Consider the following 27,603-nt stretch of genomic DNA (forward strand, 5'->3'; position numbering starts at 1 on the left):
TCAGCTCCTAGAAGGGAACTTAATCACCAGCTTCTTCAGCTTTCCTTCTTCCTGCCCCATTTCTTACAACCACATTTTCCTTGCCAACATGTGAGGTACCACAAATCCTTAAGTAACTGACATCATTTCCAGAGACAAATCACCTAGATGGCCGGACAAAGCTGATTAAGAAGATACAGTACAGCCATACCAGCTTCATTTGAATGCGTGGGAAGAGCAGACATTGGTGCCAACGCATTTATGTAATGTGGTCCCTGCAGATGTTCAAATGCTTTGAGTTGTCAGCTGGTTTTGGAGATACACATCACAAAGCAGACTGGCAATTTACAGAAGAATCCTCCAGGTAGTGTTGTGTGGATTTCAAGATGGCAAGACATCCCGAGAAACAAGCTGGGATATCTACCTTATAGAACAGGAAGTTTTTAAAACCTCAGTGACACATTCCACCATGGGCTAATTAGAATTAATTTGTGCCCTGTGGCCTCAAGAGCTGCTCTTAGAATACTTAAAATTCCTTAATCATCTTCAAAAAGGTATCCTTTTGCCATAATTTAGTCTGTGATTGCATGACAATTTAAAGTAGCAAACCTGAAACATCTTAATTCCAAAGCTTATCTATCCATACATTGCATTTTAAATCCCTTTATTTCTTGTTGAAGTCTGTGCCTTTGTATGTGTTCCTGACGAGACAGAATGAATTACCTGGTTTGTTCCTTTACCACTGGCAATAGAAAGCTGCAGAAGGCTGCGCTTAGGCCACCTTCTGTACCCTGACAAGGAATCAAAGGACAGGATCAAAGCATGCATAGTTCTCTAATACCACTACATTGGAACTTCCATCTCAAATACAAAAGAAATCTACACAAGAACATACTCCATTTCTTTCCCCTTTTAAATTACAGGCCCTGCTATACCTTTTACTTACCTTTCCTGCTAACTTTACACATTCAAACAGATTCTTTTCTCCTTCACACTACTGTTGAAATATTTTACCTCTGTGTATTTAACATCAAAAAGGACACATTCCTGAATATTACATATTTGAGAAATTATAGCTAAAGTTGTGAGGTAAAAAAACATTCTTTTACACAAGAGAGTAAGAGATACAAACATCTATGTGCTCCATTTTGTGAGTATGAAGGCCCAATTATTAGAGTTTTCACATAGTATGATGAAGAGTCAGCATTACCAAGCACAGCCCTTATGCTTCAAGGCCCGCCTGGACAAGTTCCTGTGCGATGCACCCTAGGTTACCCTGCTCTTGCAGGGAGGTTGGACTAGATGATTCTTTTGAGGTCCCTTCCAACCCTTGGGATTCTGTGATTCTGTCCACTAGCTAGCTTCATTCAAATACTCCTTGAGAACTTTGAAAACAACCAGCCTGGAAATCCTTCAGTCTTTCCTTAGCAGAATGCCTATTAAAAGCAGTCAATCAGAATAATTTATTCCTTGAACACTTGAAATGTACTCACAAAGGTGAACAGTCATGAAAGATAAATGCACTTTCTTTAGCAGAGCAACAGCAGCTTTTTAATGTCCATGGAATACTAAGACAACAACTTTATTTTAAATCCCATAAACCAAAATTCTTTCTCCAATCTAAAGAGGTAAAAGTCATCATGTTGCTCTCTGTGACAAAAAACATGCCCAATAATCAGAATAACCCATGGCTGCTTCTGGAGGCTTAAGTGTTGGAGATCTAGCATAACAAAGCTATTATGCAAGATGAGTCCTTATCTCACAAATAAGCATAGATGCATTCATTTTATTTAGTGAAAAAGCAATATACTACTTACTACAAGAATATACTGCAGTTAAAAGTGGAAGCTATACCAGGCTAGCACTAATGCCTACTAAAGTATCTTCACCAGTAATCCTGTATTACTGGCCCTGAGCCCCAGCTTGCATCATCAGACCCAAAAATATTTATATATGTCTTCATTCTCAACCCTCTTCTGTCTCAAACAGCCATGTAAAGGATTACAGACTGACCAGACCCTGTTCCACTAAGCACGAGTCCCTCTTCGTCTCAGAAGTGTAGGAGCAGAACTACCATATTCTATGGCAGAGAGAAGAGCCTATAGAACAGCCTGTAAGACTTGTAATTTATGAAGGAGGAAATATTCCAAAACCAGCCAAGTGAAGGATAACACTTCTGTTTATCTGCATAGCTGAGATGGGAGCAGAGATGCTAGAGGAGCTTCAACAGCACATTTCAACCAGATCACACAGGACATGAGAGGTCACCACTGATAGCGCAGAGATGACAGTCCCTTATCTCACCTGCACTCCTTGCATAATTCTTCAGCCCTAGAGCAGAGGTTTAATAGCATTTTGATCCCTGTTTTATTCTAACACCAGGTTGTGCAACAGTACTGAAAAAGATTTCAAATGCAGACCACCCTTGCACCTTTCAGCCAAGTACGTATAACTCACTACCACACACAAATCCAGTTCAGAACTGCAAACTGAAAAAATATTTAGGTAAAGTAAAAGTCATCTAATATTTAGACCTGCACGCTACAAAACTAAACAACATAATCACGTCACTAAATATCCATTTTAACTACAAAAACATTTCATCTGCCTTCAGAACTGCAAATCTCCTAATCTTGTTAAATACAAACATTACTGTGAATGCACCAACGAATTTTCACTAATACATTTCTCTTTCCTGAACTAGAAAACATAAGACCATGGGCTAATAAAGCAGTAAAAACCTACAGGATGCCCGAGATTGGATTTAAAGAGGAAGCTATTAAAAAAAAAAAAAGTACAGCAATGATAGGATGCCAGTTCCTTTAGCTGTATATAAGAGGGTTTTGCCACATAAGTTTGTTCATGGGATGAAAACTGACTTTGAATTATTTCAGTTTGTTACAAGTCTAATTAACCCACATCAGTAACTTCCGTTAGTCCTCCCAACATCATTGCCCCAGAACTTTAGCCAAACCCTCTCCAATCACTAACGTGTGGACTATGGACAAAAGCACATTTCACAGTCCTCCTTTATAAACTAGTTCAGGCCCATACTCTCTACTGGTTGACTCGGGTGTTCAAAGGACTCAGCAGTCAAAAGAAGAGTAAGGTTTCAGAAAAACCTACAGAAACTATAAACTGCAACCATACTCTCCATCTGAACACGCAGCGGAATCAGGCTCACTTTCAAAATCAGGATTTTCTCTCTCTGTGCCCTTCCTTTTTGAAGTTAATATTACTAGTGCATCCTGTGTCCACCCAAAGCCAGTCCACAATCCAGAGAGGGATGGACGCTGAAACTGATGGTGAATTATGTGCCAGGCACATCTCAAATGCAGCCCTTTATCCCAGTTGTGCGCAGGCAGCAGTCCTGGATCTGCTGGAATTATGAGTCAAAGCAGCAACAGAGGGGGCCCAAACTGGGAACACAGTTAATTATGTGATCTATAGGCCAATACAACTGACCATGGACACGAAGCAGTTCACACCCTTGTGAGGCCCCGAGAGGGGCTTAAAAGACCACTGCAACAAAAAAGTAGGAGCCTTCTCACTGCTCTGGCAGTGCTAGAGGCCACTATATGGCTTCAGCAAGGGTGAGAAAACTGATACACAGCCATTGAAGAAGCAATCGAGAAGCAAGCTCAATGTTAGAAACCGTAGCTCAGCAACTATTGCCTCACTGGAGGCCTCTCTGTATTGTGTAGGCGCTGCCATACTCTCTGCAGCAGTCTTTCTTTCATCCCCTGCAGAGAATTAGCAGCACAGCCCATCGCCAGCAAAGAATATCACTTCATGAGAAGCAGGGATCAAAGTATACACCCCACTACATTAACACACACACAAGCTTAAGTGCTCACAGAAGCCCTAGAAGTCAACAGCTTTCTCCTCCTGACCAGATCTGCTTCCTTCTTTTTCCTCAAAGCAATGAAATCAATAGAACTCATAAAAAGCAAACTAACATCTGCGTAAGACTTTATTACATATTACTATAGTAAATAAATCATAAGTTGATTTTATTTACCAAGCCCATTTTCACTGGCATTTCTGGAGTAAAGCGGGCCCTACGAAGACACCTGAAACTTTCAGAGAGTTTGAGAGGCTGTATCTGGACCTGGGCCACCAAGTAGGAACATGAAGAAAGCAATGCTATACACCAGGCAGTAGAGGTGAGAAAATACAGCAGATGGGGATCAATGTATGCAGTCAACAAAACCATATTGCTTTCAAACCAATCTCTTAAAAGGCAGAGGTAATATTCTGCCATCAAGGACTTCACACAAGTTACCTGATCTTCACCTTCTCCCAAGGGGGGCAAACCCCAGAAGGTACTACTGGTAGCATAACTCATACACTGCCTTTAGCCAGTCCTTGTTCTTCGTTCTTACAAATATTTCAAAGGAAAAGCCAGGTAAGACCTTTACAAAGCATATTCTACAGCAAACATAGAGAGCTTCTAAGAAAGCATGCACATGCTCATCACTCCATCCTCAAGCTTTACTTCATCTGCAGAACAATCATCTGCTACTGATCAATTCTCTTCTCACAAATGCCAGTACGCATGAAATGGAAGCCAATACATTTACTGCTGCAGTTTCTTCTATCATGACCCAGCAAATGTATCAGCAGTACAGGTTATCTTATCTCTTATATGTTGATGGTTCTTGGGAATGTTCTCATGGTGCTGCATTGCAGACCAGCATTTGACATCCAAACTCCCTCAAGGCACTTCTAGGAACAGGGGTTGGGTTCCCCATAGGCCCCTAATGAACCCACCCACAAATACCTCCAACAGAACTGGACATACTTCAGACTGAGATTCAAAATAATTCTGCCAATCAACATGACTGACATACTGTGTGCTCTACTAAATTCAGCAGGAAAGGATGACTGAACAACTGTGCACATACTTGGCCAATCCACATTTGCTCGACTTGGCAACTAAGTAACATAGAGATGAGCTATTATGGTACTACTGTCCTTGGTCTAAGACATGCTCCAGGGCAAGCTCTACAAAGCTTGAAGGAGATATTTAACAACTAGGAATATGAAGAAAAAAAAAATCCAAACAAAACTAAAAAGTTACCCGACATCATCCTGAAATACTTGCAACAGTGTAAAACTAATGTGTCTTTATCTATTATTCATTCTGACCAGGTGCTTCTAAGACCTTACTGTAAATGATAAAGGCTAGCAATCCAGTAAGTACAATCTTCTTGCTTAGAAAGATCAAGTGAAAGCAACAAGTCTTCCAGAAATTGATATATTTAGGACATGATTTTATCCTGTGACTTGCTGGACACAAGACAACATGGTAGCAAATAATACAATGAATATTGGTTTTCCTCTTTTCTGAATCCACGCAGCACCCACCATACCCTTATTCAGTTAACACATTTTCATATATATCTGTAGATTTATTTTCATTCATATATATATATATATATATACACACAGATACATATATACACACACACTCCCACATATACACACACACACAAGCAAGCCTTTTAACTATTCTCAGCAATGCTCCAAAGACAAAAGACAGGACTGATCCTCATGTTCTGACACATTTCATTTATTAACTGTAACAGTCATGGCTATTTTTCAGTAAAAAAATGCAGAAAGACACCTTCCGTTTCACATGAAAATAACCCTTCACTTGCACATTTTTTCTAAAAATACTTTGCATACACAAGAAAAACAAAACCAAAATCTCATATTCTGAAGAAGTCTATTAACCCAAGTTTCCAAACTGGATGTTTTACAGTTAAAAAAAGAGAAATAAATGTAGATTATTTGGACTTGGTGTACGTTATCAAGCATTTGCTCAAAGGTTAATAATGTGGTTTTTTTACTAAGTCAAATTTACCCCATATCTGAAAAATACGGAAGCATGGGCTCATCTAATAAAGATGAAATTACAGAGTTTTAAGTTACAGAAATACTAATGTATAAGAGCCATGTGGTGCACGACACTTTTTCCAAGAACATGAAATAGCAGAATACAGTGCATTACTTAATTTTAATAACACCAAGGAATTATTCATCCCACTCTTGTTTGGGGAGAAAGTGAAACAATTCCACACACTCATCAGCTGTTCTGGACATTCCTCCAACTGCAATGGAAACAACTTGAATCAGTGTTGCCACACATTGCAGGACCCTGCTCCTTCCCTCACACCAACTGTCCTCAGCTTCTGCAAGAAAGCCAGGGAGAGCCAAATCAGCAGAAAATTACTGCTACAAAAGGAAAGGGCTTTCTGCTGCTGTAGCTCAGTAAACTAGAGTTCTGCAGGGTCAGAGTAGCACAAATGTCAGCATAAGGGGAGGGGTAAAAAAAATGCAGCTAAAAGCAATTACTGTGCAAGAAGTATTACTTACATTTAACACCAAAAGCACCTTGGAACTGCAACTGCAAACATTAAATAAAATTCTTACCTTAAAAAGAAACCTGTTTAAAATAATATCGGTAATAAAAACTGTGTCTCCAGTCGATGATAATCATCAACTACCATGTCTCTCCAAGCACTAAGCACAGCAGAGAGTCAAACAAGGTAGAATTACAGAAATTGCCCTCCTCTTTTGCATGGCACTTTAAATACAAAAACCATTGTACTTAACTTTACAATCTTCATGTGAGGAGTGTCAGGAAAAAAAAAAAAGCTTTCTGCAACGTGTATTATTACATTAAGAAATGAATTTAAAACGTGTTCTTTAGCATATCAGTCTTTGTGTCCTCCCACCCTAACCAGACTGCCACATTCAAGCATAAGAGAAAAATCTGACCTCCTGGCTCTCTAACTGGTTTTAATACAATCAGATTTTTCAGTATACAGCTTCTTTCCTATGCTTTCACATGAACAGTGGTATTAAAACTAAAGAAGTCTTAAACTTCATTAGTCATAACATTCTTTCACATTTAGCCAACCAATCATGCATAATAACTTGTCGTCTAATCCTCTCAAATCATCTTTCCTAAAAAGCTCGTGAAAATGGATTAGCCTTGTAGTGCACAGTAGATTATGTCACTTATGGTCTATTGTATCAAAAGGTGGTAGGTGAACAATTTTAACTAAGGGCCTTTTATTAAGACACAAAACATGGCTTTGGCCCTCACCTTAAGCTGGACGGCACTGGCAAAAATAATGCCATAACACATGAAAAAGAAAATTCTAAGGTAACCATAGCTTCAACTATTCAACACTTCTACAGAGACTAAGCATTTCTCCTTACAAAAGCCTAAAACTTGATACAGATCATAGATTACAAGTCCAACACATTCCCTGCAACCAAAATTTAAGGTATTTAGTACCTGCAATTTGCTGTTTAACTTCTGGTATTCATTTATGGTAGGCTACAAAACTCTCACAATACTCTGAAGTGACAGATAAAAGCAGGGTGACTATCTTCAGAAGAGAACCAGTATCCTTTTTGAAAGGAGAAGGAAAAAAAAAAAGGGTGGGACCGTGGCACCAACAGTGTTTTGGAAGTATGTGGGACATTATAGGATCATCAAGACAAAAAACCCTCAAGTTTACCTTTTTTTTTTTCTTTTTTTAAATTCAGGCACTGTATAAAGTTCTACCATCTCCTCTGTCAATTTATGGGCTAAATACTAGATGTTTTATCTGGACAAATATGCTTATTTTCTCCAAATGAAAACAATCTAGGAAAAGCTGATTAAATATATTGTTTAAATCCAATGAGAGGGGCATAAATTCCTACTATTACCATGCTGAAGGAAATGTAGCTCAGACTTTACAACAGAAGAATTGACAGAAGAAAACCCCATCAAATTACTTTCTACATCCCTCATGATAAGCAAGAACATAAAAAACTCACCTATTTCCATATGCTGACATTTTTTATTTAGCAGTTTCACACCATGTTTGCAGCTGTAAAAGGAACTGCATGGATTTTTCTTTGCCCAGCACAAGAGCTCAACTATTGCAGTTGCTGAAATCTACTATCCAAAACTGCACAGATAATAATCAAGGAAATTTAAGTACTCCAGACTTTTTGAACACTGGTTAGAGGCCTTTACTGCTCCAAAAGTGTAGACAGCGCACTACTGACACCCCACCGCCACCATGCATACATCTTTCAGGTTATTTCTGTCACACAGGAACTTTAAAGTTTAAAAAAAAAAAAAAACTGGAAGTGTGAGTTCATGCCTGACTAAATGTGAAACCTCCTCAGTACGCCATCAACTATAGCATCTATATATGAAATGTCTTAGCTACAAAAGCAAGAAACAACACAGGCCAGCATCACTTCTGACACAACAGCTATGTATGGTTCCTCTGCTACCAGTCTCTACTAGTTAAACCAGTATTTTTTTGCAAAAGTGTTAACTTTTTCTGATCTGTGTAACTGAGTCCCTCTGGAAATCACTTGCTTCTATGCATCCCAAGACCATATGTACCTCAATTTCTAAGACAACTAAGACTACCATATCAGACAGAGAATGCACACAAAGATGCTAAACCTTTCCAAGGCTCATTTGCCTACTGAAATCTCAACACTTCCCATTATAACCTTTTCCCTCATAGCTTTGGAATAGGTTCCCGTATCTTTTTGAGATTTTTTACTTCAGTTTACTAGTCAGAGAAGCCTACAGCCATACCCGCTACTGGGGGAAAAAACTAAATAAAAATCACTGGTAAAGGAAACAGGCTCTTTCTCTCTACATACCTCATTTAGCAGCAAGAAGCAGGAGAGACAGCAAAATCTGCTAATACAGAACTACCTTGGTTATTTTCATTGCAGCATACTCTTTCTGATGCTCAAGCATGCAGAGAAGGAGGGCCTGCTGCAAATTTTGGCTCCTTCACACTTTCATCTAGGAGCTAAGAAAAGAATTTGCCCTCTACCTTGCGATGAAAAGCAGGCTCCAGGAATCTCTCTAATTATAATTACTGTGGGAGTGTGGTCAGGAAGATAATAAATCAGATTGCCATATCACAGGTGTACAAAGCTGGAGAAGTGGGAGGAAAACATGAGTTAAGACTGCTGTAACAGAAGTAAAAAAATCTCAAGGTAGGGAAGGGAGGAGGGCAGGGAAGGTGAGATAACAGCCACAAATTTATTTTCAAACAGAAAGAAAACAAAATATTTGGCTAAGAATTCCTTACAATACACCTAGGATGCAAACATGCAAATAAACAATTCCCCAACTAACCCTTAACTCCAGTTTTCCAGAACAGCATTTTCATAATAAAGTATCTTGAATTTGGCAGGCTGCCTGGCTGGATTACACAGGGTGCTTATTTACACTGCAGTTACTTGTTAATGACATAATCAGAACAAACTGAGGAAAATGCCACATCTAATGAAATACAAACTCTTCCAAGTTTTCCTATGAGGATTTCTGTGCATAACACTGAACTGGAATTTGAGAGGTCTAGGTTCAGTTCCTGGTCTCAGACATATGCTTCCTACAAGACCCTACGTGCACGTGCATGCACACACCAAGCACTTTTATTTGCTTATTCAGAAGAATTTTCAAGTAGAACTGAATATTTCATTTAGCTGTGAATGCACACAAAGGACTAACTGCACTAAATGCAGTATTCAGTATGATTTCAAAGGTTATGATTAAAAGTTTTTAGGATGTTCACCCCAGTCCTTTATTTATAAGGAAAGGATATTTTAAGTAACAGAACACCCTACATTCCTTTAATAGTATCATGAGATGCATGGATTTGTATCTTAAACACACAATCATACAAATTCACATGGTAAAAGTATTATGTGTGTCAACAAAGATTTCCACAGTAAAGGACAACCAAATTATGCTGGTTTCACACTTGGGAGAAAAGGAAAAGGACAAAAAGAAACCCCAAACAACACAAAACACAACCTAACTTGAGCTGCCGAATTACTATTTCCATACAGACTCTGTGAATTTGTAAGAAAGGAAAATACAGCATGTTTGGTCCAATCAAAAGGTGTTTTGTATGTGAGCCATAACCCGGCAGGACCTAGAAATACAGTCGCAAATCACAGATCCTCTGTGCTAGACAATGAGTTTATTCAAAAATCTGCAATTTTAGCATAAAACCACAGGAACTTGTATATAATGAGTGATGAGGGAAACACAAGACAACAATAAGACAATGGTCATTGACATGACCATGAGAAGGGTTCTAACAAATCACAGTTCTGACTGTTACCAGGGCTTCTTTTCCCCCATAGGCTTTGCAGAAAATAAAAGAACTGAAGAAATAAGGATTCAACCGCAGATGTTCTCAACATTATTTTCTACATGCCAAAAACAGTAGAATAACAGAAATGTCAGAAAATTACATGCTTTTTATGATACCTTATGAATTCATAATTTAGCCCATACTGACTCAGAATTAACCAAATTTTGATACTGTTGCTTTTCTCAAACTAAAAAAAACCCCAAACAAGCAACAAAAAAGACTTGCTTAGCAAATACAGAGGGGGGGGGGGGAGGCATAAAAGAAAATCTGCTGAAACAGACATCCCAAGTGAAACACTAATAATTCCAACAATGTGTATTTGTATTACACATCTGCATTATTAGTTCATATAGAATATTGAATATTAATGCCAACTTCTTGTAAAATTGTTTTATGGTTTAAATGCAGTATTTCACAACTTAAGGGGCACATAGCTATAATTTCTCTTTTCAAACCAATTTCTCTTTAAAGATAGCATCAGAAAATTAAGGTTCATACAAAGCACAAAACATACTATTACACAATCTGAACAAAGAATTGACTTATGGAGATTTAAGACAATCTAATTAATGGGGACTTTAAACTATTATTCTGCTTAGATCTTACATAGGCAATTATAGGCCATGAAATAAGCTGCTATGACCTTTTGCAGAATGCAAGTACCAAAGTTGCTTTACACTACAACATATGAAAAAGTTAATTGGTCATAAAAGTCAGAGAGCATTTTAAAAATGAACTACCACTTAAAATTACTGTATGCTTGAAATCCCCAATCAGAACTTGTCCGTGCTGTGCGTCGTTAGAGTCAGTCTCTGCCTCTCATATGAATAGATTGAATCTCAGCAACCAGACACAATAAATACAAGATGAAGGGAATGGCAAGCATAGCAGCAACACACAGAATTAATTCCAGAGGCTAGGAATCACAGCATGAAAACTATTTCATTATTTTAACTTGTTAATTATTCATGCAGCAGAGATATGGGAAAAGGCAGGAGAAAGCTAATAAAAGAGCAAGCAACTGAGTAACACTGATGGAGAGAATTAGAAAGGTATAGAAGAAGTGTTATGAAAAACAGCGGATGAGGAAAGAAAAACGGTTTAGGGTAAGTCTCTACATTCAATAGCAGGGGCAACCTAAGGTATTTCTTGTCTCCCCACTGCTCGTTACTCCTGGTCTACCATTGTGGTGTACTGCTTCCTAACAGGCACAACCATTTGTGAAACTGTTCTGTAGTCAGTCAGGGCTGGAAAATAACCTGATCAAAAAGAGAGAAGAAAGAAGTTGTCACAGCTAAGACGAAAACACAGGAGCAGAAATGAGCAGCTGCAAGGAGAAAATAGGTCATGCCAACACTTCTCCTAGCAAAAAGGTGCAACCATGGGATTCACATGGACCAATGCCTATGCTCAGACCATAAAAATACACCTCTCAATTATGTCTTGTAACCTGTAATGCTACATACAGAGAGAAACATGTTTGGATTGCATCGGGTGAAACACACTGAGGAGTTACATAGCAAAGGTGGTCAAAGCACTTGGTTTATAGATTCATAGAATCAACTAGTTTGAAAAAGACCTTTAAGATCTGCCAATTAAGCCCACCACTAAACCGTATCACTGAGGGCCTCATTTACATGGGTTTTGAATACTTCCAGGGACAGCGATTCCACCACTCCCCTGGGCAGCCTGTTCTAATGCCTTATCACCCTCTCTGTGGAGAAATTTTTCCTTATATCCAGTTTAAACCTCCCCTGACTCAGCTTGAGGCCATTACCTCTTGTCCTATGTTGAGGTTCAGAGTTTTTCAGAGGAAGGGTGTACCTTTCACTGAAGAATCCACTAGTGCAGCTGTTCTTCGTGACTTTTTTTACCCATACATCCTCTTTAAATCAAATCTAGGATTACATGTACATGACACATGTACATGTGCATTACCCCTAAACATAGGATCCAAGGTACGACTTAACATCCACTTGATCATACAGTGAACTTAAATTCAATCTCATCAGTGTGAAATGTCCTAGTCATTTTGTTACCCATTCAAGTGCCCTTAAAAACAGCTTTTAGCATTAGCATTTAAAATTATTTCATGTTCAAAGACAATTACTACCTCAAACAATTGTATAAACTCATGCAATAGCAGCTTTTCACTTGACTGGGCTTGAACAATAAATATCACAAATAACCTCCAGGTAACATGTCACTTTTACTATTTTTGTTGTTAATACTTTGAAATTAAAGAAGAGACTATAGGGAAGTAACACATACATAAAAGAAAACTGCAGAGAAAAGGAATAAGCTTTTCTCTAAATTTACTGGGGATAGTAAAAGGCATAAATTGCCACAAGGAAGATCTAAATTCAGTATTAGGAAAGAACTCTTATGACAAGAACAGTTAAGCACTATTAAGAACAGTTAAGTCATCTAGTGAGATTGTGTAATTTCTATTATTTGAGGCTTTTATGGGTTTCAAAAGCCTAGTGGTACCAACCTTTCCTTTAAAACAGTTCTGACAAACTTCAGTAAATCTATTCTGTTCTAAGAAATAGCAGACAGCTACTCAGTTTCCTGCTTGCATTACTTTTCTGCTGGTTTAAAGTACTGAATTAGTAAACACCTGACAAGCATCAGAGATGGTATAAAGGAAGTAGTAATAACACATGCCCAGTGTCAGGACTTTTCACCTTCAGCAACAATGAGTTATGTCAGCTCACCACATCTCATAAGACTGTATCTTAAAAACAGATTAAGTAAGCAGATTAGACAAACATCTGCTAATAATACTGCAAGTACAATTTATCCTTCCTGGGGCTGAGAGAAGCAGACCAGAATGCTTGAGGTCACTTCCAGTACCACTTCATTTAAGCTTCATAGAAAACACAAAATGCATCCCATTTTGAACCCATTTAGTAAAACTAATGAAATATTTACCTGAAGTTCCACCTAATATATTAGAAGAGATTAATATTTGCCTGCTACGCATTGTCACAATTAATTGCTATATTTAATGTGGCATGCGTTTGTCTCACGTGTATTTCCCATGTAAAATACCTTCTCGCTGAAAGGATAAGCCTAAAATGTCTTCTGCCTCAGTCATTTCACTTTTAATCTCTAAGTGGGAATTCAATTTTCAAGACATTACGTTTTTTAAGAAAATCTTCCAAATATGCATTAACTGTAAAATGCTGCCTGCAAATACCAGCTTCTTGAGTTTGCTAATACACACCTCCAGTTTTACTCCTGTTGCTCAAAGCTAGCCCAAGCAGAAGTCTGAAAATGACTAGTCAGGGTTCAGATTGAACAGCAATGGTAGTGAAATACTAGGAGTCTTAGAGGAGACTTGTAAGGTGACGTTCAAAAGTTACATAGAATCATTAATCTCACTGGTCATGCTTCTTAGTCCATCATTTACACCAGCTTGTGATTGCAGGTCCAGCAGACATTCACAACCTATTGGCTGCAGGAGACTTCAGGAGGAAAGTTAAAAAAAAAAGGGGGTAAAAGCAGCAAAACATAGCTGTAATCAGCTGGCCAATATTAGCACGGACAGACTTCCTCACATAAATATTCAAATTCCCTTTTACTAATGCATAAACTTGGTTCTCTAGTTACTCCAACAAAATACTACTGGTCAAGTACGCATGCACACATTTTACACTTTTTTACAAATTATTCAAGCACCTATCCCTGTGACTCATTCTAATCTACCTGCAGCATACTGATCACAGAACAGGGAATCCATTGAGAAGCTCGGACGTTGGAAAAAAAAAAGCAACCTTAAATGTCAATACCATATTTAATTTGATAAACTTGTATACACTTCATGTGTCACCTGCCCCAGAGACCACGCACAAAAGGCATAAATACAATCTATCACCTTGACCATTTTGCCTATTCCTTTTCCCAGAAGGCCACAAATGCTTCAAACGAGAGACTTTACTCTTATTTGCACAGGACAAAACATGCTACATTAGGTTGGACTTTCAAGAAGATATATGAACGGAAAATTCACCACCACCAGGCACAACTCAAGATCAAGTGGTACGACTAGAAAATATTCCAACTCATTTGCTACATGGAAAACTGATTTGTGATAAAACCAAAGTTTTGGTCAATCATCATATTCATACTCGAGGAAGGAAGGAAGGAAGGGTTGTCAACATACACCCATCTTCATTTGCTTACTAATAATTATTTTCACAATCATTGAAATTTCTGGTCATTAACAGTATTTTGTCGATTCTTCCCAAACATACACATGCCTAATGCTCGCACACATAGGGATTCCCTGCTACCAAACGAGGGACAAAGACAAAAGAGACCAGTGCATATATGAAGTCAAGCAAGCCATGGAAAAGCAGAATAACCGTGTAAGATAACCCCAAAACTTAAACAATAAAAATGACTATTACACATGCAAAGCGCAAAGGCAACATCTTCTGTTAGGTCAACATACTAGAGAACACTTTCAATCCTGACGTTACAGAAAAACCCTCGAAGCCCAAACCAGCTGACTTCCCACCAAAACACATGCTTTACACCATAATTCCACATTTTCTCTAGGGACTTCCATCAGAATATAATTTCATCACTGTTTCCTGGGAAATCATAGTAATGCATATCCAGAAATTTAGGGCAGTGTTCACAAGGAAAAAAAAAGTTCCCTTTTGTCCTAATAGTTATAATGACCCTTTTTGTAGTATTTCCAACACGATCAGATGAAACAAAATACAGTATAGTTCATCTTGTAACTGATGTAATACGGGCAGGGAACAATACCATGTAAGTGAAAAAGCCAAGGATCTTTGTCTTTCTAGACGGATTGGCAAGTCTTTATAGTTGGAGGGAGAAATAGCTTAGCATCCCAAATAAAACACTGCAGTGCATGTTCATTATTTCAGTAAAGTCACTGCAGCTTTTGGCAGCCCCATAGGAAACTTAAGACCCTTCAAAGAAAGCCCAAGCTGAAGAGCTAGAAAACAGCCCTCGTTTAAAAATTACAAAAGAAACAAATAATTCCCTGGCTCTGGAAATAAACCCCAAGGACTTCACCTCTCGCTAAAAAGACAGCCTCGACAGTAACTAGCCATAAACGTACAAAACGTTGTATTTTCTCGTCGTCGTCGCTGCCGCGGGGAAGGCGCGACCCGCGGCGGGGCCGGGGCGACAGGCAGGCCGTTCGCTCGCCCCAGCCGCCGCCACAGCAACGCGGGAGCCCCTGGGGGCAGCTCCACCGCCTGCCCACCCTCCCCCCCGGCACTTCAGCTCCCTGCCGACACCAAAGGCAGGCACTGGCGCCCAGTAGGAGCCGGGGACGCCCTCCCGGGCAGGGGACCACCGGGACGCCGAGTGGGCTCAGACCCCTGCCGCCGCAGCGAAGAGGCGGGAGCCGGCGGGCCCGGTGGCGGTGCCTACCTGCGAGAGCTGCCGGGGGTTGGGGCAGCCGAAGAGCGCGGAGCTGGAGCTGAAGCTGATGGCCCCTCTGCGGCTGAGGACGTGCTGCGGCACCGGTCTGTCCAGCGGCAGCACCGGCAGCTGGTAACATACTTCCATTGAAGAAGCCTCCGTGCGCCGACCCGCCGCAGGGCAGCGGCCTCGCCCGCCGCCGCACCTGCCCGCGCAGGGCTCGCCGCAGCGGGGCGGCGGGGGGGAGCCCGCGGCAAACCCCCGCGGGGGCCCGGCGCCTCCTCACCAACCCCGCACACCCCGGGGGGTCGGGCCGGGCCGCGCCGGGCCCCGGGCCTTTGTCCGCAGCCGCCAAAGCCTGGCGGGAACGGCCGCTGGGAGCAAGGGGGAGGCGACGAAGCGGGACGCCTCTGGAAGGGCCGGAGGCTGCGAGTCCCGGCCCGGAGCCCGGGGCCGCTCCCTCGGGCCTCGCTGCCGCCGGCGGGAGCCGCTGTCAGCCCCGCTGCCCGGCGCCGCGCATGGAGTCGAGGCCGGCCTGGGGGGGCCGCTTTGGGTGAGACACACGCCGCTCTCACCCCTATTGTCCGGCACGGCCGGGAGGAGGAGGAGGCGCCGCAGCTGCACGGCCCTGCTCCGCCGGGGGGAAGGGGTCGGGCCCTCGGAGAAGGGACCCGGGGAGGAGGGGAAAGAAGAAGGAGGAGGGAGAAAGAGGAGAAGGAGGGAAAAAGAGGAGGAAGAAGAGGGAGGGGAAGAAGAAGAAGGAGGAGGAGGAGGGAGAGGGAGAAAGCCTTCGCCCCGCCCGCCCCCACTCTGCACAGCCCCGAGCGCACTGGCCCAGAAGGAGGCACAAGCCCGACGGACTCTGCGTGGGTCGCGCGACTGGCGACACGCAAAGCGTCATCACGTAACTACCCACTCTCCCCTTCCTCCCGCCCGTGCGCAGCAGGGTGGCTCGGCGGCGCCAGCGGGCCCCGCGCGCCGCGGCAGGCGCATGCGCTCTCCTGTTCGCGCCTTCGGTGGCGGCCGGCGGCGATGCCGGGGGGGCGGGCGTGTTAGCTGGAGGGGCGGTTGTGGTGTACCCCGCCCCGCAGTGCTGCCTGCCCAGGGGCCGGAGGCGGCACCTTCCTCCTTCAATTCCCTGCCTCTTTCCTTCCACTCAGTGGGTTGAGCACGTGCCGCGCCGGGCGCTGAGCGGGCGACGCTTGAGGGGGCCGGGAGCCGGTGAGGGAAGGCGGCCGTAGAGGGGCTGACTGCCCGTGTTTTCCGTCAGCGCTCGGCTCCACCCGGCTGTGCTCCCTTGGCCGGGGGCTACGGTTGCCCCGAGGTGCGATCCACCTTTTGTAGCCAGGCACCCACCGACCTGTATGGCTTGCCCCTGAACGTATGGCTATTCAAAATCAAATAGGGGAAGATAACTCTGCTTAAAACGCCTCTCAAAAGCTATACACGGAGGAATTTGTATTTGCATTTGAATCCTAGCTCTTCAGGTTCTAAAACATGGAGGGGTGGGATTTTCACAAGTTGAAGATGTAATAATACCGTGTAATCTTTGTGAAGGTAGAAAATGAGATTCTTGGCGAACCACAGTACTCCAGGGTGTGGGCTGGAAGAAGCAGGAAAATTTCGTGAGGCGATGTGGCCCATAACTACGCACATCACGTTACCTGGGACACTTTAAAATTTGGGGTTTAGGACTAAGCCTCCCGTTGTCACTGCAGCTGCTTTTTTGCATCCTTTCGTCTCTTTTATTTCTCCATCATTAAAAAAAAAAAAAAGTTCTAAATACAGCAGGATAGGTAAAGGAACGTTTCTGTTGAGTAATAATGAAGTGCCTGCACCCACTTAAAAATCAGATTTTGCAAAATGATTCATATGATTTAAGTTTGCATAATACCTTGTTCTAAGTGCTTGCTTATTGGCAGAAAGGTTTAGATTTCACATGATAATGGTTATTTATAGGCAGTGACACAGCTTTGGAAGAGCCCATTTGGAAGGAATAGGTGGTTTGTAGGGAAGATTTTCATCTGTGTGAACTAGTCACAGAAGCAAGAAGTTTTATGGATGTGGACTGGTGGCTGTTTGAGCAATGAAGGTCACAAATGCAGCTCATTCTTTTGCAGAACTGCAATCCCACGTTGCTTTGCAAATAGTCTCCACGACAATCGGAACACATGAGAGGACACTGGATCAACTGCTGCCTCTGAAAAGCTTTCTTCAGTTGCTTTTCTCCCGTTTCTTGAAATAAAAACATCACAAGCATTCACAGTATGACTTTATAAAGCACATGTGCAATAATTTAAAATATAATAACCACCATAATTCAAAATAAAATAACATATCTTTCAGTAATTAAGGTATGTTACGTTTTCTTCTGCATTCTTCGGCAGTTTACTCATATTTAGCCTGCTTACATTAAATCAACAGCGCATTTTAGTTACTGATAGAACTCCACCAGTTTCACTGGAGTCAGGATTTCCCTCCCTCATTCATGTTTTCATAATTACTTCTGGTTCTTTCCTGTTAATAACTGATGAGTTTTCTGTGCTCAGGTAGGATGGATTTTTACTCCAGTCAATGTAAAATTAAATTTATGAACAATGTATCATGGGGTTTTTTTTGGTAGGGAAAAAGTATATTCTTACTTTCACTGAATATACATAGTGTATATTTCAAACCCATATGGTCAAACTATAAATAAAAATTATTGATAATGTGTTTTACAGTTCATATCAGCTCTGTGTACTTTCCAACTGACAAGCTGAAACCAGTTCTTTAAGGTCATATTTGTGCTCACTTTGAGCTTAAATAGCATAACCAATGTTTTCCTTTGTTAATAAACAAGTTATCTTTGATCTCCAATTAATGTTGCATAAACACCTGTGAGGAATCTGAAATACATTATTACAAAGTAGGCATAGATCTTCCAGGCAGTGACTGATTCCATAAATGTTCTGCTTTCAGGACAAATTACTATTTTTAATAAATACAGAAGTTAGTAATATTAGCCAGGTGATAATTGTTTTTGTGAGTTTATGAAGAATAATCCCACCTCAGGATGATAGACAAAGCCTTACAGTTATGGTTTAAGTCACCAAAAAAGTGCCTGGATATGCTTGTTACAAAAATAATACATGCTTAATATGTTATATCTTGCCTTTTCTGTCTGCTATCTTGTCTTGCTGCAAGTCCATAGAATCATTGAATCACAGAATGGTTTGGGTTGGAAGGGATCTTCAGGGTCACCTAGTTCCAACCCTCTGCCATGGGCAGGGACACCTTCCACTAGACCAGGCTGCTTAAAGCCCCTTTCAACCTGGCCTTGAACACTGCCAGGGATGGCGCAGACATAACTTCTCTGGTCAACCTGTTCCCATGTCTGGTCACCCTCACAGTGAAGAAGTTAAGAGCCTGTAGCACATGACAGAGATTTTTAGTGAGTTTGTTACAGAGGTATACCAACACCAAAGTGTTTATTCACATTTTGTTTGAATGATGTTATTTTCCCTCTGAGCCGTGGAGTTGTTCAAGCGCCATGGTGCTGCACTTCTTAAATGTGTCATATGAAATCATGAGGTGGCACAGTTTACCTGTATAAGCTCTGTTTATTGTAGCTTCTTAATCATGGCATATACAGCCTTTAATAGAGACTACACATCAGAATTTCTTCACATTGAGGGGAGTATTAATTAAGTTTCAATTATTATTTTCACATTTACAGTCACTGTCTTTTACACATCATTATAATTTTCAGTGTGCTGTCCAGCAAGGAAGAAGCATTACTGATGGTTGGGTTTATCATGAAGAAGGGCATTTGTGAAACTGGAGAGATGGAAGATCACTGAATCAGTTTCTTAGTTCGTATGAGAAGAGGATGAAATCACACAGGTACTCCAGCAGACATTCTGCTGGGATAATCAAACAGCACAGAGTGCCACTGGGGCACAGGCAACTAACACTGGCAGAGCTTAACAGTCTGAACAAAAAAGGTTGCTTTTCCCATGTTCTTGTACAAAAACGAAAATACAGATTCCCAAAAGCATAACATGCTTGTACTTTGAACACACCCTAAGAACACGGAAAATACTTATTTTTACAGGTACATGATCAAGACAAATACAAGAGTGTTTAGCTTTTTCTCTTGCCTGAAGAAGTTACATGGTATGAAAGCTACAGTAATTTCTATAGACAGGAAAAACGTCTTTTCATTTGTTTTGTCCTCAGCAACTGCATTTTTACACATTGTTTTTGGCATGTGCTATTTCTCTTAACATACACCCAAATACATCCTCTTTTTTGCTGAGATTTATTGTCTGAGTGAATATTGTATATTTCCACAGAACTTCCAGACATCTGGTAGCCCAGTTGGAGCGTACTCCTGGCTCTGTTTGGTGTGTCCCTTCCCTCTGACTTACCCTGGGTCTGCATCGGGCTTGTTTGGATTTTTGTGGCAATACAACATTTTAAACTCCTGTTTAGTTTGTCATTCCCTGCACCCACAGATCAATTTCTGCAGAACTTTTAGCTATACTCTCAGCATGTTCATCCTTCCTGAGTGGGATAATTTGCATTTGCTTTTACCTGAATGCGTTGTGATTTCCTCAACCCATTTTCTTTTTCAGTTGGTAAATACTGATTACTAGTCCTGTCCTTCAATATACTTGCAGTCTTTCCTGGCTGTCTGTCATCTGCCAATTTAATAAGCATGCTTTTAAAATCAGCCAGATCAACAGTGAAAATTTTATGACTGAGTGAGTCCAAGATCTGGAAGACACCTGAAGAATGGTATTTCATATATCCTGTCAAACTTCGCTAACTCCTCTGGGAATGGTTTCTAATCATTTTTGCACCCATGTTGGAGTAGCTTTATCTACTCTGTAGCCCAGGTTCATCTTTCCTAACTTAAGCTTAACCTAAAGAGTAGTTGCCTGAAGGTAATTTCATAGTCAATAATTAAGGGAAAGACAGCAGGCCAGTCAAGTTATTCTTTGAAGTTGCCTTTCTCTTCACTGAAAGGAACGAACACTGCAGATTTTCTCTTAATTTTAGACATTTCACATTGTGTCTGCGAAGTTGATCAGATGAAGTAAGATAAGTCATTTTATTTACAGTAGTGTCAGGGTGCACCGTGTAGAAGGGCAGTGTCAGCAAAGATGAGCTATGTCATGTGTACTGTGTTCCCATTAGCTACAGGTTTTGTCACTGCTGGAGAAGCAGATTAAGTCGGTTGGACTTGCTTGGGCAGACTGCTTGTTTGCTTTTGCTTCAATTCCTGGTATTCTGAATACTATATTGAAACTGTTTAGAATATTTTCAATATTTATAATAACTTCAGTTTCACTAAACTGACGATGGCTAACAGAGATGTACGAATTCTGCACCAAAACCAGAACTTTTGGAGCAGAAAGTTAAAAAGAGTGATCTCAGAGGATTTTGGTTTTTCTTTGCTTCCATCTCTAAGAATCCCTCTCTATGCTTCATTTAAGATGGGAGTTTTAATGTCAGTTTGTGGTCTCCAGGAACAGGGACTGACTGTGGAAGCAGGCTACCAAAAGTCAGTTCTGAACACAGCTACAGGCTGTCAGAAGTTCAATATCGGTTCAAAGACACCTTTTTGTAACCCCACTGGAGATATAACTGTGAATAACAATTTTGAAAAGGTGATTCTTTTCATGCTGTTATTCTTTCTTCTAGAAAACTTGCTGGAGTGTGCACAACTTAAGTGGTCTCACCCATTGAAGTTCTGTTTTTCTCAGTGATAACAGTTGTCTGGACAAAAAAACCTCATGCTACAGTAGTGTTAAAATTACTAAGGGCGTTGGTGTCACCATAAGCCTGTGGAGAAAGCTTCTCTTTGTGTCATTTTTACATGCATAATAACAGCTGATGCACAGAATATTTTTAATATCAGAGTGGGAGGATATGTGAACCCCAGGTGCAGTTTCAGAGGTGCAGCTTACAAGTTTAATGGTGTTATTAGAAGCTGAAAATTCACAGCTTTTTGTGTTGTTAATGGGTTTGGACCCCTATGAACAGATATGACGAATGCATTGCACATTTGCCAGCTGAATCATTTACCAACATACTGTTCAGTGTACAGTACCTGGTAGTGTCCATGATAAGTTGTAGAGCATTACCTGTTTTGTCTTTAGAAAATGTAGTTTATTTTCATTTGGTTTTGCTATTTTTTAATGTTTTATATGTTGTATCTCATGAAAATTGCACATTCTTTCAAGATTTCTTTACATAAAACAGTGATTTTCAGCACATTCTTAACAAAGATTTTTTAAAGCAATTTTTTCTTGTATTTTTGAAAGATTAAGCAGTTAGTTACGTAATTAGAGACTGAGAGTTAGTTTTGGATTTGGAAGTTGCATTTAGATTCAAAAGATTCCTGTGTCCTATCTGATTCTTTACTGGCCTGTTTAGTGTGTGGTAAAAGTGCTTTACAATATTAAAACTGAGAATATCTAATACTGCTAGAAGCAAAATAAGGTTCCTACTAGCCAACTAGGTTGAAGCAACAGTACTTTATTAATCTCACTGTGTTGTGTTGTCCAGAACTGAAGGAAAGGAGTTTGTTTTTTAAAGCTCAGAAATGAGACCTTTAACACTAGAATTGTTCAGAGAAAGAACATTTTAATATATTAAACACAAGCACACTCCCTTGCTGTAGAAGCTCATTTGTATGATCATGTAGAATAGTTTCTTTTTTCTATATGTTAAATTTATTGGAAAATTTCTAGCAGCAAAAGGGACACATAAACAAGAGTTTCTCTTTGGTGGGGAAAGCAAATCAAAATGGGAACTTGAGTAACTCACACCATTTGCACACGTGATAGTTAAATGACTGCGTGCAGGAACTGAGCAGTCTTTCTCTTACACCCACCTTCCTCTTCCACTTCAGCTTTTTTACTATTCAGTTTTATTTTTTATTGAAGTGCCATTTTGTGTAATTATTCCCTCACAAAAAGTATTAAGTTGAAATAAATTATTAGCTACAATTAGCATTAACAATTACATTCAGAGGATCATATTAGCAGTAAAAAAATGTATACTAATTGTATTCAAATTAAATCACTCCATTATATTACAGGTAGTTGTTTTTTCTGCCTTTTCAAAAGATGCTCAAATATACTCCTCAGTTTCTCCATTAAATTTGAGCTTGTATCAAACATTAATCAGGTGTTTCATATTTCTGTGCTTGCTTTTTAGCTAACTGGTGGGACTGCTCGTCTATCAAAACCTATAGCAGTAGAAGGTAATCCCATTCAGCTGAACAGAAGTGAGAGGATTAAGTTATTTGCAGCAACTCATGTTTTTCCACCATGTAGCATCCTGACATTTCTTTGTGAAGAAAACAATGTGTCAGGGTTAGCATTAGCATGACTTCTCCTTGAAAGTCTGGAAAAACATCTGTCATTCTGTCGGTCTTTCTATTAACTACCTGAGCAAATGCAGCAAGAAGATTTCATTACTTTCAGGAGACTACCTGTGGTTTTATTTAGGTTTATTCTTTGCTAGGCTTTTTGTTTTTAAAAATAGCAAAAAGGTAGCTGGAATCCTGTCTGATTTACAACTCACTAAATTTCTATGTGCTTAATCCAATTAAAACTGGACAGAATGTTGCCAATATGTCAACAAAAACGCAACATAGCAATGGGAGGGTGAGTTTACAGAAATTCCTGAATTCCTTTGTCTTGACCAAATGAAAGAAAATTATTCTTTGTAAGACAAGTGCATACTAAAAGGATTAACTCTAATAAACTGACTTTTATGTTCAGATAAAAGCCAGTCTGAGTACTAGGAGAACATTTTTCGATCAGTTTCTTAAAAGCAGCTTTGCATGTAATTAGAGACAAGCCTCTTGGTTAAAAGCTGAGGGGGAAGGGAGGAAGACATGCACTAAAACACAGAGGCTGAGCCTCTTAATGATGTGGTGTGCACTGGAAATATGGGTTTAAAATACATCTCTGCTAAGTTAAATGTTGCTGTGCAGAGGGGCCATGCCCTTCCACCTCACTCCTGATGGCTGTTTGCTCCTACCAGTACTGATGCTCAGCTCTAGTGTAAGCCAGGAGAGTTTGGGGCATTAAGCTGGAAGAAAATTAACCTTAACCCCCCAAAAAGTGGGACCAGACAAGCTGCACAGCAGGTACAAGCAGCAGGTATAAAACAGGCAATGGGAGCACCATGGTGAGTTTATGTAATGGATTAAAGGTTTATGTAATGGATTAATCAGATACTATATAATACAAAAAGTAGCTCATTTTAGAAGATCTAGTTTCAAGATCTCAGATAAAGATATTCTTTCAAGTATATATGTAACATATATTGAAATATGTAGCAGATATATGGAATATATAACGAATTATATAACATGGAATATATATATAATATTTATGATACAAGACAGGGAGAGCAGAATTAGCTGCAAAAATATGGGTTAATTGGCATAAAGTATTAGTAGTACAAAGTATATACTTAATTTTATGCTTGTCCTTACATGATTTGCTGAGTTGGGATTAGGAGAACACCCTCTAGTCATGTGTCAGAACATCAGTTAAACCTACATAAATCAATACCATGTCAGCACTTTTCTAGGTTAAATTATATGACTAGAGGTTTGTAGACTACTTTTTACAAGTATAGGCCTAAGGAAATACTCAGCTTTTATAATGTTTAATCTCACCTTGGACTTTGAATATTTATCAATATAATTCTTTACTATGCAATTTCATTCTAAAATGTATAAAATTTGAATAAATACACTACTTTGCAAATTGTTCAAAACTTGTAAGACAGCTTGTTTTATGGAATAACTAAAACCAGGGAAAACCATGACATCTGCTGAGTTGTATGCAAGTTTTACTTGTACACTCAATTCATGATTACACAAAATAAGTAGAAAAAACATATTCTACAGTGCCTGTAATTTGTCTAAAAAGACAAAATGAGTGTGAAGCCTCTAATGAAAGATCCTTATAGTTTACTGCAGAGCACGAAGACTTGAGAACCAATGGGCCCAAACAACTGAACTTGATGAAAGATTGTTTACATTACTGCTCATCTTGAACTGGATGATCTGTGGGCCAACTACACATCCTTGAATCTGTAGCTAAGGTAATCAATTCCCAGATAATGGGAGAATTGACTTTTTGAGAAGTCAGAACGAATACTAGTACACTGCAAGTCAATACCATTTGCATTACAAGTGACTAGTTTATTGCAAGATAAAACAGCATATGAATTCAAAGCATAATTGCTATGTAATTCAATTTTCAGATATACTTTTGTTTTCTTGTCACTTTATTATGTTTAAATACATGAATGTCCATTTGAGGAAACAACTGGTGAAATAGATCTTTCTAAGCACTACTTGGAAAAAAAGAACAAATGTTCAGCATGCAAGCTTATTTGATAATTGCTACTTATCAAATGTAGGAACAAACACTGTTTTGTACGTAATTTGTAACCATACATTAATTTAAATTGCATGTGATTTTTAAATAATATGCAAATAGGAAAAGGATGAATTGGTGAAATCCGTTATTGCAAATTGTCTATTATGAATTGTGACATCAAAAGCTAATGATGAAAGATTAGAGAGTCAGGTGCTCAGCGCCAGAAGAAGAGATTGTGATGTGAATGAACAGTAGCAGCATATACTGACTATTACCAAGTAATACATAATATGGATTCTGTTCTGCGCTGATATGGCATACATACTGCAGCAAATCATTTCCCTTTTCCATGGCATACACTCCATGCACATGCTAGAAGTAAGTCTTTATAATACTGTAACATTCCAGCCAGAGGGTGCTGGTGGCCAATTTCTACTTGCGGTAAGGAGGCAGCTTTTGCTCTGCTTCCCAGCAAAAGACTCACATCTCCAGGTTTGTGATTTTGGAATAGAATAAACACATAACAGTGCAAATTTGGAGAGTTAGCTGTTACTCGATATTCCTGTTTCCATTTGTTAAAACTATACAAAGCTTCATGCGTGAGCTGACACAGGGTTAACCTTGGCTGGTGCAGTGGTTCCCAAGGACTGCACATGCCTTCCTAAGTAGCTTAGGTAGCCTGCTGCTAGGATACCATGGTTTGGGAATCCCTGTCTAATACTTGTTAATTGTTTTGAAACATTATTTTGAAATGACATGTTAAAGTTTGAAGAGCTGGTTTTTAAGGAAAGCAAGAAAATAAAGTACATCACTTTCCCTGAAGTGAATCATCCTCCCCAGTACTTTTGGGGAAAGCAAAAACAAAACCAAACCACAAAACACTGTCGAATGTAATGTGAGCAAAACCCGTAAGGTTCCCCAGTCATGCACAGTAGTTTATGGAAAAAATTATAAATAAGAGCTGCATGATTGGATGTTCATTTTCTGTCAATCTCAATGAGTTCTGTCACCGATTTATAGGGGGCTGGGATCTCACCTTCTCAATCAGAAGGACATGAAAAAAATATCTTGTAGGTTTTACAGCAGTCGTAAAAATCTCTGTTGAAATCTGTATGATTTCCATGAAGTCGGTAGGACTCTGATAAAATTTGCTTGAACTAAGACATAGGAGTTATGCTAAGGCCTGTGAATATTTACCTCTAAAGACTGTTTTCTGTTAAAGCATAATTCTTCATTTATAGATAGCAATTACCACTGAATTTTGTGGCCTGAATATTCTATTAGAACCACTAGATAAATCGTAAAGTTGAAAAGTGCATGATGTTCTTTAGCAGGGAATAAATGCCAGCACTCTGTGCCTTTACAATTATATTGACTTCACTATGAACGAATCATTCAACTTGGAAATAAGCAACTGCTAAGCAGTGGCAATAATTCTAATGCTGGTTTCTTGCTCAGAAGGACAGCTGTTGTCACAGCTGCCTAGCTGAAGTTTGATTATACAGCTGGATCCTGCTTCAGTGACCGCTCAGCGGCTTTGGCAGCTCATTGCTGTTACACTAACTTTTTGTTTCTCAATCATAAGCAAATTAAAGCAGGCAGCTGCAAAATCATCAATAGGTTAAATTCATTAGCTGTTCTCTGTCTGAAATAAACTGGAAAATGAATCTCTCCTCGGTCTTAATTGGTTCTTATAAAAGTTGGCAGGGAAACAAAGACATTTGTACACTCCTTTATTTTTATAAGAGATTTGCCTGAAAGAAAAACCTCAGACATGTAATTTCCTCTTTTTTTTTCCCTCCCCTGCTTAATGCTCTCAGTCAGAGGCAACCCAGCACCCTCTCTCTGAGGGTAGAAAGAAAGGTGGTTTGGCAAGAGATTACACTCTGTGTCTTTTGTGCGGATCGGGGCATGTTCTGGGGAGCCTGCACAAGCCGTTTCCACAGTGATAGGCCACATTCTGTATTTACAGTCTCCCGTACGGGTAATTCATCTGCAGGAGAAGCCTTAGCTGTGCGCTGTGGTTCCACAATCATTACCACTGGCTCTGGGCCATGCCACATCACCCAACAGTACAAATTTGATCTGGATCAGGTGTGGGCACATGATTACACTTTTGTCAAATTAGCAGAGTGCTTCGTGAGGATTTTATGCCACCTGTCTGCTTTTATCCTGCTTGCAGAGGAAGAACGCACAGTGCTGGAACTGCAGAGGATTAGGGCTGTGTGGGCAACCAATGCCTGTTGTAGCAGTCATCCCGCTGGGGCAAAGTTAACCTGTCAAAGTTTTGTTTGAACAAATTGAATTGGCAAGGAGTCTTCCAGCAGAAGCAGCATGTTGTGTCATGCACCCATGGCACTGCAAAGCTGGCAGCGGAAGCCTCAGAAACGTTCAGTATGCTGTCACACATTGTCCTGTCCTATAGCCACAGACTAGTCTGGAGGAGTCTTAATTCTCCTAATTTTCCACAGAATTTACTTGTGCTTTACTTGTATGGTATTCTGGCCCTTACACCTTTTAAAGTGCCTTTTTTCTGGTGAGCTGAAGACAGTGTAAGGCTTTGCTGCTGCTGAAAAGGTGTGATGTCACCACTTCCATTGCATCAG

The 27,603-nt window shown here is 40.1% G+C and overlaps 2 protein-coding genes across 4 annotated transcripts in view; one reads left to right on the top strand and one right to left on the bottom strand.

Moving 5' to 3' along the window:
• PDE7A (phosphodiesterase 7A) overlaps window positions 1–15,876 on the bottom strand; it is a 75,539-nt gene extending 59,663 nt beyond the window's left edge. For all 3 annotated transcript variants that reach the window (XM_061342789.1, XM_061342787.1, XM_061342791.1), the window contains exon 1: window positions 15,606–15,876. In XM_061342789.1, coding sequence (XP_061198773.1) covers window positions 15,606–15,743 — 138 coding nt within the window. In that variant the 5' untranslated portion in view covers window positions 15,744–15,876. The remainder of the gene's footprint in view (window positions 1–15,605) is intronic.
• A 3,304-nt stretch (window positions 15,877–19,180) lies between these two features.
• DNAJC5B (DnaJ heat shock protein family (Hsp40) member C5 beta) overlaps window positions 19,181–27,603 on the top strand; it is a 54,313-nt gene continuing 45,890 nt past the window's right edge. Inside the window, exons 1-2 of the mRNA XM_061342808.1 lie at window positions 19,181–19,481; window positions 24,592–24,716. The gene's annotated coding sequence lies outside the window, so the exon portion shown is untranslated. The remainder of the gene's footprint in view (window positions 19,482–24,591; window positions 24,717–27,603) is intronic.

The sequence above is a fragment of the Neopsephotus bourkii genome, unplaced genomic scaffold (assembly GCF_033783945.1).
Source record: "Neopsephotus bourkii isolate Nb327-2 ecotype Australia unplaced genomic scaffold, CSIRO-AGI_Nbou_v1 NB_1820, whole genome shotgun sequence".
Classification (NCBI taxonomy): domain Eukaryota; kingdom Metazoa; phylum Chordata; class Aves; order Psittaciformes; family Psittacidae; genus Neopsephotus; species Neopsephotus bourkii.